This window comes from Terrapene carolina, unplaced genomic scaffold (genome assembly GCF_002925995.2).
Source record: "Terrapene carolina triunguis isolate 2854851 unplaced genomic scaffold, T_m_triunguis-2.0 Scaffold66, whole genome shotgun sequence".
In the NCBI taxonomy this organism is placed as follows: domain Eukaryota; kingdom Metazoa; phylum Chordata; order Testudines; family Emydidae; genus Terrapene; species Terrapene triunguis.
The window spans coordinates 7,122,327-7,137,518 of NW_020664417.1; the positions used below are offsets into that span (position 1 = coordinate 7,122,327).

The following is a 15,192-nucleotide window of genomic DNA, read 5'->3' on the forward strand; positions in this document are numbered from 1 at the left end:
CACAGAGTTGGTGGGAGGGAGAGAGGAGAAGAATGAAGCTGCATCAACTAGTTAGCTATAAATCAATCTCAGGTTATACAAGTGGAATGGGAAACAGAATGGAAAGTGAACATCTATATCTATATGTTCAGTAACAAATACATCCCCATATCTGGATTAAAATACATTACATCCATTCAAAACCCCTCTAGAAGTTAACAAAAGTATACTTTGCTTTTTATCCAGTTGTCTATAACTTCATTTTTTGTTTTGGAATGTATGTACTTTAACAAATAACACTTTGGGCAATAACTTTTTTTTGTCCAAAATGTATATATTTTTATGTATAGCTTTTTAAGATGCTTTTTAAGAAACTCATGTCATAAACACATCTAAAAGCACTGAACTACCTGCTTTTATGTCCTGGACTTTGATTAAATGAGGTAAAAATAATTTGATAACAGACATTTTTCCTTTTATAGGTGTCTTTGGAAATCATTGTGAATTGAATAGTTATGGATTTGAAGAGTTATCCTATATGGAGTTTCCCAGTATGGATCCAAACAACAATTATATTTATATAAAGTTTGCAACCATCAAAAGTAATGCCTTAATGCTGTATAACTATGACAACCAGACTGGAGAACGGGCAGAATTCCTGGCTCTGGAAATAACAGAAGAAAGGCTGAGATTCTCCTACAACCTTGGCAGTGGCACGTATAAACTTACCACAACGAAGAAAGTGTCTGATGGCCAGTTTCACACTGTTATTGCCCGGAGGGCTGGAATGGTAAGAAATACTGCACTGAGAATTAAGTAAACGTTCATTCAGTTCCAAGTCACTTTGGCTTCCATGTAAGCACAAATGAACATAAAACCTGGTAAAGTTGTATTCACTAGCTTTACCTCCAGCTTTGGAAAAAACACTGTAATTTGTATCTTGTCCAAAAGGCTTGAAGAATTATAATAGTTTGCTCAGAATACAAAAAAAATCTGAATTTGAAAAAATGGGAACAAGAATACTTAATGAGCTAAAGAGCTATCCAGAAGACTAATTAACTACTGCAGACAATGGGGAAGATTATTAGTGAAGACTAATTATCTAGCGATACGGGAAGATTATTAGTGAAGTCTAATTATCTAGTGATACTACAGTGGACCCTAAGAGAGTGAGTGTAGATGCTTCACAATTATATACTGTAGCTACAGTAGAGATGGGCAAATTTCTTGGGATCTTCAGGTTCTGTGAGCTTCTTACATTTTTAGAGATGTTACAAAACTTGTTCTGCTTCCAGTCTTTTTTTCTTCTTCTATAATTTAAACCCATGTATTTTTTCAAAGGTGTTCATGATTTTTAAAACAAACATTTTTTAGTTGAAAAGAAGCGTACACAATGAATCGGGGAGAGAAGAACTGCCCGAAAATCTAGGCTAGTGCAAATGGTTGTCTTATACATAGTGCTCTGCCCTTTTCCATTTTTCACCCAGTTGTTTTTTTTTTGCAGTGATTTTTTTTTCTTTGTGCCTTTTCTCTGTGCTCCTTTCTTAACAGTATCTCCTAAGCAATGTTCCCTCCATGCTTGAAACTAAAGTCAGTCCATGAGGACAATACATGGTTGGGGCTCCAAGTTTTGTTTTGCCTGTCAGGCTAGAAGCAGTAGGGGGATAAGGGAATAGCTGTTCTACACAGCATGGCCCCTTCTGAATCCTACAGCTTTCCTACCATTACATGCTGCAGAAATCAATGCTGCTTCGATACTGCACTATTGTATCATTAAACTCTGTTCCCATGCTCAGGGAGCCTTACTGAAAAGATATAACATAGACTCTGTGTGGGTCCAATAGAAGTTCAACCACTGAGCCAACCGTGCTGCTATTTAGGGGTGTTGTGCCTCAAGGTTAGAATATAGGGGTGTCTAAGAACACAGGCATCCTAAGAGCAGCTGGGTGCTGTGGATCTGTGATTCTGCACAGCAGAGAGGCTCTGCCATTGGCTCCTTTCTCTGAGAGGAACTTGATCCTGCAATTGCATTTCTTTTCAACTCAGAGTTGCTGACCCAGTTTTTTCACTTTCATGTATCTTTATGCTGGAGGTGGATAGTTTGCCCCTAAATTTGATTTTTTTTATGAGTGTTTGTAAAGATGTTATTTTCTATGTCTTTCTGAAGGATAATTACACAAGTGGATACTGTTTTGTCTTGTAATATATTAATTTTAGATATTTAACACATTAGGGTCCCAATTTTCAAATATGAAGTCTTAACCAGACAGATAGGTGTTGATTTAGATACAAGTATGGATTTTATTAACTAAATTAACTCAGACCATACATGCTTAAATAAAGATTTATATGCCTAACTATAGGTACACAAGTTAAAAATTTGTAACAAACAAGCAAGAAATAACAAACAAACTAATCAGGCCTATAGAAGGAGCTATACTATACATGAAAGGTAAATTTTTCTAGAAAATTACCTTTGTGTATGCTAAAAATTAAAAGCAAGCCTCAAGAAAGGCTTGATTCTGATACATAGTTTCTGTATTTAAATCTTTCTTAACTACGTCACCTGTTTACAAACACAAGATGTGAAAAGAATCACTTTTGTCTTAAGTATTTCTGCTGTAGGAAAAAATATCTCCCACATGTCAAAAAATGTATAAAATAACCTCCCTACAGGATTTCAAATCTGTCATTTCCTACAGTGCAGTGGGATTTTATCGGAAACTGGTAAAATCATTAAGTTGTCAGTTTTGAGATATTACAGAGTGACAGGATAGAAACCCTCATAACTTGAAGAGGTAACTGTAGAGTAATGCTAAAGTAACAAGCAGGAGCATTTGACTAATGTTAGAAAATAAATTGTATGAACTCAGGTCCAAGCAAAATATGGTCTCAAATATCCAGTCCTTCCGATGGACTTGTAGCTCATCCTTCTTTTCAGAATGTGTACCTCTGTAAATTAGTGGAAATTACATTTATTGAGCTTAGTAAAAACAAAATCTGATCTTTCATTTTTGTTGTTAATGTACTCTTAAAATATGTATATATGTGATACCATATACACTAGCCAACTAATTTTATGTGCTCTATGAACTGTTTCATTTATACTCAGCATATAATGTACTTAGGCGCTGCTGGCTCATGTTTCTCAAGAGGAATAGGTTATTCATTATGTATGGAAAGAAATGCAAGATAAGCTTTCATTTTAAAAATAAAATAGAGGAAAGAAATACATAATTTGAACATACTATAGTAAGTGATTTAAATTTGAGAACCATGAATTCAGTATGATGTTTCAGTTTGTGGTGTGTATTTGGAAATGAAGTGTGGAGATTTTGTAAGAATTTCAACCAGACATTAATGTTAGTAGTAAGCGAACTTAATTGTAAGCAAAAAAAGTCAATATATTACACAAGAATGACACATTAATAGCAGTTAGTGTTTGTACAGCTCCTGTAGAGTTACCTAACCATAAACATAGACGAAACTGTTGTCCAGTAGTAACATCTGATTTAAATTTGCCATAAACTGCTTCTATGCATTTTGCTGTAATATGAAAGCTGATTATACATCTAGAGCAGGGGTCGGCAACCTCTGGCACGCGGCTCGCCAGGGTAAGGACACTGGCGGGCTGGGCCAGTTTGTTTACCTCCCGCATCGGCAGGTTCGGCCGATCGCGGCTCCCACTGATTTTAATGGGAATTGAATTGGGTCTTCTGAAATTTTTATTTTATTCCCAATTTAGCAGAAGCAATACAAAAATGTGCCACTAGTTGCACAGAGATGGTGAAGTGCTGTGCTGGAGGAAGGAGGGCACAAGAGACATAACAGGCAGGCAGGAGAAAAGGTCAGAGGGAATAACAGAAAGCAGCAGGAGCTGCAGGGAGAGAGAGGAGGACGAGCCTCTTATGTACCTCTCTAGCACCCCCAGGAGCCTGGACTGATAACATCAGCTTCTCAGGGAGATTCCTGTTTCCTGCTGCTTCCGTGAACCCACTTGAGGAGAACAGGCAGTCAACTGAAGTTGTAGGAGCCAGTTAGGCCCTTAAGACGCTGATATCTTCCCGCACTCAGGCTCTTCTACCAGCCTGCTTATTTGTCCCCTTCAATTGAGTGTTGAGAGCCACGATAGCTGGCACAGAACAGCAGTCATGAGTGAAAGAAGAAAACACCCCTCCGGGGCAGCATTCAGAAAAAGAAAGAAAGCAAAGGAAGCTTTTCTATCTAAGCAGGAAGGAGCTCTTCTGAGATACGTAGACACAAATGTTCACTGTGAGCCTTCTGGCCCCAGTGAGGATGTGAGTGGTGAATAGATGCCCGATCTTCTAGTTAGTCAGAGTGCAGGCGACCTGGCAGCTACTGCAGCATCCATATCTCCATCTCAAATGGATGTAACCATGCACATTCCTGAAGAAAAGTGTAGATCAGAGAAGAGTGTGGTGGAGGTGCAAGAAACAGTTGCTGCTGAGTTTGGTTCCTTAAGTCTAGATGATCCAGGACTGTGGACCCTCTTGAGCAGTAGCCCGAGGGACTTGTACTGCATGGGCCACAGCAAGTGAAAAACTTCATGTTCCCTAAAGACAATGAAAATGGAAGTTTCCATCCAACACATTACTGGTGACAAAGTGGAGAGGTCATGGCTTATGTACTCAAAAGCCCAGAATGCTGCATACTGTTTTTCTTGCAAACTCTTCCAGTCTAATGTTCCAGCCACTTTGGGTTCTACAGGAACAAAGGACTGGAAAAATCTGGCTAGAAGTCTGGCATGCCATGAGAAGGCAGCAAATCACCAGAGAGCATTCCATAGGTAGAAAGAGCTTGAGATGAGACTAAGGTTAAAGGCCACCATAGATGATCAGCATCAAGAGAAGATTGCATCAGAGTCTCTTTACTGGCAAAATGTTCTGAAAAGGTTCATTGCCATTGCGAGAATGCTTGCTACCCAAAACCTAGCACTGCGTGGCACTTCAGATTAGCCGTATGTGCCAAACAATGGAAACTTCCTTAAAATTGTGGAGCTGATGGCTGAGTTTGATGCTGTACTCCAGCAGCATCTAAGAAGAGTCACCACCCAAGAAATGTAAACACACCACTACTTTGGAAAAACAATTCAAAATGAGATCATACAGTTACTGGCAACAAAAGTCAAACAGAAGATTGTGGCAGATCTGAAGTCAGCAAGATATTACTCTGTTATTCTGGACTGCACACCTGACATCAGCCATATGGAACAAATGACTTTAATGGGGCGTTTTGTAACAACAACAGAACCTAGTGAAAATGTCCCTGCAATGGTGACTGCCAGAGAGCATTTTCTAGAATTTATTGACATTGATGATACTATAGAAGCTGGTATGACAAATGTGCTTCTTAAAAAGCTGGAAGATACGGGAATTGTGATAGCTGACATGAGAGGTCAGGGCTATGATAATGGTGCCAACATGAGAGGAAAGAACAGAGGAGTGCAGACACAGATCCGAGAGTTAAACCCTCAAGCTTTTTTTTGTCCCATGCAGTTCTCATTCATTGAACTTGGTGGTGCATTCAGTTTCTAGTGTGGTTGCTGAATTTTTTAATGTAATTCAAAGCATCTATGTATTTTATTCTGCATCAACTCATCAATGGCAAATTTTGAAGCAACATCTGGGAACATCCTCTCTGACACGGAAACCACTGAGTGCCACATGATGGGAAAGTCGAGCAGAGGTGATAAAGCCTATCAAACACCAAATTGGGAAGATATATGATGCCATAGTTGCCATTATGGAGGATAATGCTATGACAGGAACTGTTCGTGGGAAAACAGTGGCAGAGGGAAATGGAATCACCAGAAACATACATAACTTCAAATTTCTGTGTGGCTTGGTGTTGTGGCAAGATATACTGTTTGAAATAAATGTTGTAAGCAAGCGACTCCAAGGTATTGACCTTGATATATCTGGAGCAATGGAACAACTGGACAAAGCAACGTCATACCTACAGCCTTACTGGTCAGAGGAGGGATTTCAAAATGTTCTGAAGAGTGCACAGAAGATGGCAGAGGAACTTCCCACTAAAGCTATTTTCCCACCCATTCAAGAATACAAGAGTCACCGAAGAAGACGACATTTTGATTACGAGGCACGGGATAATCCCAGAAGAGACCCCAAAAAAACAATTCAAAGTTGAATTCTTTAACCAGGTGGTAGATTGTGCAATACAGTCAGTTAAAGAACGATTCATGCAGCAGTATATTTGGGATGTTGTATGATAATCCAAAACTCCTCACTATACCTGAAGAAGACCTACACCAGCAATGCAGGGCACTAGAGACAGTGTTGACACATGATGACATGCGTTATATTGATGCAAGTGATTTAGGTGACGAACTGAAAGCGCTTTCAAGATACATTGCAGCAGGATCAGCTCCAAAGGCTATTCTGGAATATATGTGCACAAATATGATGACCACCCTCGTTCCAAATGCTTTTGTTGCTCTGCGCATACTTCTAACACTTCCTGTAATAGTTGCTAGTGGAGAACACAGCTTCTCCAAGCTGAAGTTAATAAAAACACATCTAGACTCCACAATAACACAGGAGAGGCTGGTCGGCCTTGCAACCATCTCATAGAGCAAGAGCTGGCCCAGACTGTGGACCTTCAGCAGGAAGCAGTTCAAATCTTTGCAACCAAGAAGGCACAGAAAGCACCACTTTGATTATTCAAACAGATAAAAATACCAGTGTTTACTATGCAGACGAGAAAAGTTACATTTGCTGTTCAGGCGTTTGCAAGTTAAGTGTTACTTAAAATTTTTGAACAAGGCATTTTAAGTTGTTAGTTCTCCTTTATTGGGGTAGATAGCAGAGCAGTACCATGAGAGGAGTAGAACAGGAAGAAGGCAGAATTGAAACCTTTCAAAGTTTTGTCCCAAGCGAGGGGGGATGGGGGCGTCATTTGAGCTCCCCTCCTCAGGTGCCAAAATGTTGTGAGCCGGCCCTGAAAAGGGTTAATTTTGAGGCAGGCCTCTTTTCCACACATGCATGCAAAACATGTGGGCCTGCAAATCATGTGTCTGCTTTCATACTTGTGCATACCCTTTCAATAGTTTAAATCCTGTGCAGATACAAGTGTTACCTAGGTTTTCAAGGTGAAGAGGCAAGGGCTGTAGCCATATGAGTATTGGAATACTTGAAGGGCAATTGTAAGCCATCGGATCTGTGAGGTGTATGCATAGGTTTATGTATGTACAATTTTGTGAATGCACAAGGGAAGAAAATCTGGTATAATGTGACTAACTAAGCCCTTGGATATTTTTGTATTTAATAATCAAACAAATGTTAAAGTGGTGAAAATGAGATTGGACAGTCAATCCTTCTAATATTAAACACATTTTTGTGTTTCTTTGCAGGCAGCATCCTTGACGGTAGACTCCTGTTCTGAGGATCAGGAACCAGGCTATTGTACTGTTAGTAATATGGCTGTTTCCACTGACTGGTAAAGAATATTTCATTTTGCTCTTTGTGATAAAAAGAAGAGGCAAAACTTAAAAATCATTATAAATAGGAGAAATTTAGAATAACTGCTATGTCAGACCAGCTAATAGAAGGGGGGCTTGTGCCTTTAGGCATAGCCCAGTACAAGGAATGTTGGCATAAGCTGTACTACAGCAGGACTGGCCTGAGGAGGCATTCTTTCCTGAGGCAGAATTCCCTCCCTGCTTCTTTCTTGTTCCAGGCTGTAGTAATTTTCAACTGGCCTATAGCAGCAGCAAATTAAAACACTGCATCCCCTGCTCTTACTGTGATCCAGCTCAGTTGTACGGGCTGATGCCCTGTCAGAGGGGGAGGGGTAGAGCCAAGACTCGGGAAAAGTAGCAGACATACAGCTTTGGGCAGCCTGAAAAGTGGGGTACTGGGGGTCCTTATTTCCCTTCATTCGCCATAGTGAAAATTCACAATCTAGCCCAAATTAATTATCAAACCAGAATATCAGACAGTCAGAATCACTGATGCTTTAAAAGGTAAAAGAAAACTTTAGCCAGTCATAATCTGCTTACTGATAAAGGCATTAAAGACTTAAAAAAACTGTACTCATGAATCAGATATTTTCTGACTGGCTGATTAACAGAATCTGGTCATAATCTAAGCAAAGTAAAATGTACCTTTTAGGAACAGTGAAGTCAGCAATTCTGATTTTGCACCAATATCCATCAGGTTTTTATGTTTTTAGCTTGTGGGGTGATTAGAATAGAGTTTTGTCTCAGGATAAATATCTCTCATTATAGAATTAAAATGGTCTTGCTTTAAAATTTAGGCTCCCAGTTAGCAATCACTCTATGTGTGGAACTTCCATTGCAGTCAGGCCAAAATGTGCATATGGAGCAGTCACAGAATCAGGCTTATAGGATGAAATCCTGGCACCACTGAAGTCAGAGGCAAAACTCCCATTGACTTCAATGGGGTAAGGCATTCACCCCACAATTTTTTTAACATGTTTTACGTTTATCTCAGCAACCTCTCATTTCACCTGTTTCTAGCCCAATTATCCTTAGAATATTTGAAATTCTACAGTGGCTAGTGCTAAGAATTTTCCTTAGCAAAGCCTCCTAATGCCCTTGTTTTTACAAAAATAAATCATATTTACCTAAATAAATATAGGAATACAGACCCAAATTCATGATCCAGCAGTTACATTAGCTCCTAATTTTCACTCTGTTGCTGTTTAACTTTACTTTTCACTTCTTATGAACACATGAGAAATAGCACCAATCTCAGACATACTCTTATCTCCCAGCTGATTGCTACGTGCTCAGGCTAAGTAACTAGTCTCAATTTTTTCCCGTATATTTGGAATAATTTCCAAATATCTGTATTGTTTTTATTTGCTGTTTTCACTAAAAGTGTGGGGGAAGGGAAGAAGTGGGTTGTACCTACCTCACTTTATAGGAGTGTTGTAAGTACTAATTAGTTAATATTTCAATACATTTTGAAGATGAAAAGTGCTGTATTAATTCTATATATTGTTAATATTGTTGATATTTTCTCACCATTATCTGGCTTACTTTTCATTTAGCCCTATGGCTTCCCCACTAACAAAACCATTTATTGCCTTGCAATATGGTGCTCCAACTTGTAATCAGGGCCAGCTCTGACTTTTTGGCCGCCCCAAGCAAAAAAAAAAACCTGCAGCGCGGCCGGAGCGCGGGTGCAGGGGGACCAGCTGGGGGGGAAGGAGGGGGAGGGAGCGGGCAGGAGAGAGAGAGAAGGGGGCGGCCAGGGCTACAGCAGGGGCGCTGCCACGCGGCCCCTCCCGCTGTGCTGCCGCCTGCCGCGAGGGCTCCGCTCCGGTCGGCGGGGAGGGAAGGAAGAGGACTGCCTTGCAGGGCGCTCTGGTTCTCTGCGCCGCCGCCCCCTACACGGCGGCCGGAGCGGAACAACAACAACAAAAAGAGCGGCCGTGCCGCCCTAGGATTGGGCGGAAAGCCGCCTCGAACAATCTGCCGCCCCAAGCACCAGCTTGCTCAGCTGGTGCCTGGAGCCGGCCCTGCTTGTAATTAAATATCACCCCCAATTATAAATATCATTGGGTCAAATCTTTTTTCAATACTGACTCAAGCAAAACTCTCCATCAAGTTAAAGGAGAGTTGCTTGAGTAAAAACGGAGTCAGAACTTCAGGTTTAGGCCCATTGTAATTATTGTTTCAGAGGTGGTTTTAACTAGAGCAGATTGGTCACTGTATGCAATAATTCTGTGATTGTAAAAAATGAACTATAGAAATTGTAGAAATTGAACTGTAGAAATGAAAGATCTTAGAAGATATGAGAGTTATTCTATTATCACCAATTTATGTGCTGATATTAATGCACCGATTCTTCCTCTTCTCTTCTAGGACTCTCGATGTACAACCAAATCGAGTAACTGTTGGTGGCATTAGATCTCTAGAGCCAATACTTCAAAGGAGAGGACAGGTGGAAAGTCATGATTTTGTGGGTTGTATAATGGAGTTTGCAGTCAATGGACGTCCTCTGGAACCCAGCCAGGCTTTGGCAGCTCAAGGAATCTTAGATCGGTATGTCAGCTATACATAGTATCTGATTATATATACACCTCTACCCCAATATAATGCTGTACTCGGGAGCCAAAAAATCTTACCGCATTATAGGTGAAACCGCATTATATTGAACTTGCTTTGATCCACCGGAGTGCGCAGCCTCACCCCCCCCGGAGTGCTGCTTTACCGCATTATATCTGAATTCGTGTTATATCGGGTCGCGTTATATCGGGGTAGAGGTGTATAATAAAGGAAAGTGGCATGAGAGTTAAATGTTAATTAATTCAAATGCCTGTGAATATGAATATACAATATGCTCTCAAATGTAAAGGACCAAGGAAGAATCTAACTTTGGAAATAAGATTATGCAGAAATCAGAGTTTGCAGAAACCCAATTCCAATTTTCCACAAAGCAGCAACAGTACATTTCTACTACTATTTATTATTTTTGTTGTCCAGCAGTCTGAAATAAAGTAGCTCTTTTAAAAAATATCCATGGAAATTCCACCTGGATTTTACTATACTGGTATGGTTCACTAACCTTCCTCTTTTGTTTTTATCCCAAATGTTTGTTCTATCACTTTCCCAGTCAAATATCACTGAATTTCCCCCATACAATCTCCTTTTGTGAGTGCTGTTTTAGAAATGATTGATTAGCTGAATCAATTGGTTTTTTTCCATCTCACTGTTTGAAATTATAGTTATTGCAACAGTATGGCTTGCAAGCCCACAGTTGCTAGTTCATCTTTCCCCTTTTCACCTCCCAACTTTGTGTTATTTCTTATGGCATGAGACTTCCTGAGCTTCTGTAACTGAAGATGTCAACTTCAATAACATTCTCCTAGAAAACAGCATCTTGGGACATGCCAGCGAAGTAAAAAAGTGTCTTTGAATTTTGTATCTTTCACCATCCAAGACTTCTGCCTGCCAATCAGGACTTTTCCTTTAGTACCTCGGGCAGTTTAATAATGAAAGATGGCTCCAGGTTTTCTTCAAGATTTGCTTGGCACATTCAAAGTTAAAACCACCCTACCCACCTCCTTAAAAAGGTTATTATCTAAGAAAATATTGATGGATCTTCAATCTCTTTAAATGATGACAAACCTCTACAACAGGGATCGGCAACCTTTGGCATGCGGCCGTCAGGGAAATCCGCTGGTGGGCCGGTATGGTTTGTTTACCTGGAGTGTCCGCAGGTTCGGCCGATCGCAGCTCCCACTGGCTGCGGTTCGCCGTTCCAGGCTAATGGGGGCTGCGGGAAGCGTCAGCCAGCACATCCCTCAGCCCGTGCCGCTTCCCGCAGCCCCCATTGGCCTGGAACATCAAACTGCGGCCAGTGGGAGCTCTACAATGTATGCATCTGCTTAAAATTTTAGCCATGTAACCGTCTTCACAGACCATAAACTTCAACTGTAATCTTGTACCAGTTCTGAAAACCTCTCAACTAATTTTAACAGTCTCTGTCTTAGGCAAAGATTCAGACTACATTACTCATTTAGATCTAAAAATACTACTTTCAATTCAAGTTTATTACATGGTAGTTCCCTTCCCCATTCCTGTTTCAGATTATATGTACAGTAGGAATATTACAGATATTTTTATTACATTGTTAGACTAAGAATATGTGTAGACAAAGAAAGTGACTGAAAGGAGGTTGAGTGAAAGACCAGAGTACAACTTGAAATCATGGAATGAAAGATGATAATTTTCATTATTTTTATTGTGTAACCCAAATGTAAGACTGCCATAAAGATATTGTACATGTTTGAGCACAGTAGTCTTTGAGAAGACTGTTGTTTTTTAAGACATACACGAACACTAATATGTATGCATATGAATACTATTTGTAAATTATATAAGTTAATATCTAATGTGTAGCATATAAAACAGAGTTTTTGTTTTTCTTCCTAGTACCCTCTGAAGTCCTCTCTCTTTTTCTAATACAACTTGGCACTGAAAACTGGGAACTGTTTCGATATATCAGATTTCTTCAGTGCAGAGAACTTGACACTATTACTTTTTACTACTTTACAAGAGACTTTAAACAATTCATCCGTGTGGGTTGGGGAGGAAGGGGTGGTATCACTTAAACACATGTGACTCCATCCAAAAGGCTTATTTTGTTTGTTTAAAGTACATACTCCAGTGACTACTCTTTTGATTTGTTTTAGATGCCCTAGATTAGAAGGAGCTTGTGCAATTAGCCCTTGCCAACACGGTGGCACCTGTGTTGATTACTGGTCATGGCAGCAATGTCATTGCAAAGATGGATTGACTGGGAAACACTGTGAAAAATGTATGTAGAAGGCTTAATTATCCTTCTGTTTAATCTACAGTTAATCACACAGTTTAATCAAGTGCAATTGGGTTTTATGTTTAGATGCAATTAACTGTTGTTAAATGATGAAAACGTGTCATGCTTGCATTCACTGTTACAATAATTATGAACAAAAGTGACACATTGACTTTTTGCCCTATCATCACTTTGAATATGGTAGAAAAAAAAGTTCAAATAAGAAAACACATATATAAATGTAAATACAAACAAGAGGAGCTCATTTATTTTTCAAAAAGACCATAATTATGTCTACAATTATTAATTTGCAAACAAATAGCTCTACATAATATAGCTAGGATTGCATAATATAGCAAGCTAAATTCTAATTAATTTGTATTCAGATTTTATATATTTTTGTGATTGCTCTGTGAAAACCATTTAATTTTGTTCATGTCAACCTGCTCTATTTTCTTACATATTCCATTATTGTATTGATTATTTAGATGCTGTTGTGCTAGCTTACAAAAGAGTTTTGCTGCATTTCTGGTAGGATTTTGAGGATTCTGCAGTGTAATTAATATTATATATTATTTTATACCAACCTAAAGTGCTAGGTATTTTACAAAACGAATAGAGCATTGTTCCTGCCTTAAAGAGCATACAGTTTAGTTTTATCCCAAGGACACTGTCCAGAGTAAAGGGAAACAGGGGCATACCAAGAAAAGAATTGTAGCTCACAGAGCCAAAATTCCTTCCTTGTTTTCCCCTTGCTCCCAGGGTGTTTTAATTTACTCCTGCTCTATACTAGCAGTAAGATAACTCACTCACACTCACACAGCACTGCTGGCTCAGCTGCAGTGGTCAAAGAGTATACGGTTGAAGTCAAGGCTTCACACACTCTTATTTCTTCCCACCTACTTTACCCCAACAAAAGAATTAGATAAAGCATACTCAACGCTTCCTCCTATATTTGTCCTAGATATTACTGCCGATACTGCCTTATCATTAGAAGGCAAAGGACGCCTTGACTACCACATGAGCCGGAATAAGAAACGAGAGTACATGATGAAATATGGCACTACGGGTGCGATTTCGGAGACCCTGAGTGTGAACCATTTGGAAGTGAAATTCAGGACAAGGAGCGAGAATGGAATTTTAATTCATATCCAGGAAAGCAGCAATTACACTACTGTGAAGGTAGGATTAAAGCTAATGCTGACTTGATTTGATTGGACTGCCTGCTGTGTAGTGATCTAAATCACCTCTTCTGTTGCCCTTGTCTTTTTCTTTATAAAATATTACAGCTTTGACTAATGCTGGGCGCTATTCCAGTATCTTTCATCTTCTCAACGATTCTTTCATTATTTTCCAAGATATCAGAAGGTTTTAGTGGTTTTGTTTCTAATCAGTTTTGTCTAGACTCCAAGTAATGTCTATTTTAAGGCCAACAGGAACATATTTGTTGCCATATTTGTTAACACTACTAAGTTGCATTCTAGAGTGCAAACCTGTTTCCTATTGGCATTTTATGTTCTGTTTCTTCAGACACTCCCCCACCACACTGTCAGACTACCAAACACAAGCCAACAAGTTTTCATGAATTCATACTAACACAGTGCACGCCAGACAATCTTATTTCATATCCATAAAGTCACCCTTCCTGGAGTTTATCTTCTTCACCAGAATGGAGATGTTAAAAAGGCAAACATTACATGATTCTGAGATGTTCCGCTAAATCAGTGCTTTAAGCTCCATGCAGTTTTTTCCAACTGTTTAGCCCTAAATAAGTTACCTTTCTCAAGAGAAACTGATGGGTTTAGTCCCTGGCTATGACTCAATCCACTTAGTCATAATTCTAAATGAGTACAGCAGTGATGCTGGCAAACCTCTTTATTGGATAGATGCAAGCTCCAAGTTTCCTTGACTACTAGAATTCTTTCCAATTTTTTCCCAACATTTAGAGAAACTCCTACATAAGACCACACTTTCTGTGCCTCAGCCAGCATGGATATTGTCTGCTTGCCTGGTTTCCATTCCTACCAGGAGTGCACAACTTTTCTGACAAAAAGGACTGCATTATCAACTTCCAAGAAACCCATAATCAGTACTTCATTTGCATATAATTTTACAGCATTATTGTATAAAAAACAAATGCATTAAAACATATTTATTTTTATTTGCATTTTCCTTGTTAGAGGAATAAAAATTGATAGCTCTTTGTTGCCTAACAATGAAAAACTGCAGGTATCTACTTTGCTCTCACCCTATCTGTACAGAAAGAGAGCAGTAGTCAGGAGCCATATTTTATGCATCCCTAGCTGCAAGTTGTGCCCCTTGATTCATAACATCTGAGGAGATTTTCTTGTTTTCAATTCTGCAAATTTGGCCTAGTGAAGACTAACTTGGTGGGAATAAATAAAATGCTTAAATTTTGCCTACAGTGGAAATTTGGCAGGCAATAAGCATGATAAAAAAAGACAAAGTAAGCTTTGGTGGTTAAAGTGCTAGCAGCTTGTTTACACTAGAACTCCCATAATTTTTAGCAATGGTGAAGCTACAGCATGGGTGCAGCAAAAATGCACCCCAGCAGCTTCAAAGATGGGGGTCATCATCTGAAGCTGTAGGCGGAAAGAAGCTATGTCCCCTTCAAAGGGGGTTTCCCCCTCACCAGCCCTTCTCCCTGTTGCAAGAGCTAGAGGGGAGAAGGAGTATGTAGCTAAGAATGGGTAAGGCAGGAGCTATGTGGAAGTCCATAGTCTCCTTTGCAACCAGAGGGGAGGACATATAAGCCTACGCACCACTACTGACCAGCAGATCTACCCTCCCATCCCTGGGATTAGTGTAGGGATGTTCTTTGTTTATTTGTTTGGGATAGGGGGTTGACTGAGGTTTTTTTGTTTGG

At 39.6% G+C, this 15,192-nt stretch overlaps 1 protein-coding gene across 1 annotated transcript in view; it reads left to right on the forward strand.

The window, feature by feature from the left end:
• Positions 1–15,192, forward strand: part of FAT4 (FAT atypical cadherin 4) — a 220,756-nt gene that overhangs the window by 186,507 nt on the left and 19,057 nt on the right. The window contains exons 11-15 of the mRNA XM_026647814.2: positions 462–769; positions 7,370–7,455; positions 9,851–10,030; positions 12,184–12,308; positions 13,270–13,487. Coding sequence (XP_026503599.1) covers positions 462–769; positions 7,370–7,455; positions 9,851–10,030; positions 12,184–12,308; positions 13,270–13,487 — 917 coding nt within the window. The remainder of the gene's footprint in view (positions 1–461; positions 770–7,369; positions 7,456–9,850; positions 10,031–12,183; positions 12,309–13,269; positions 13,488–15,192) is intronic.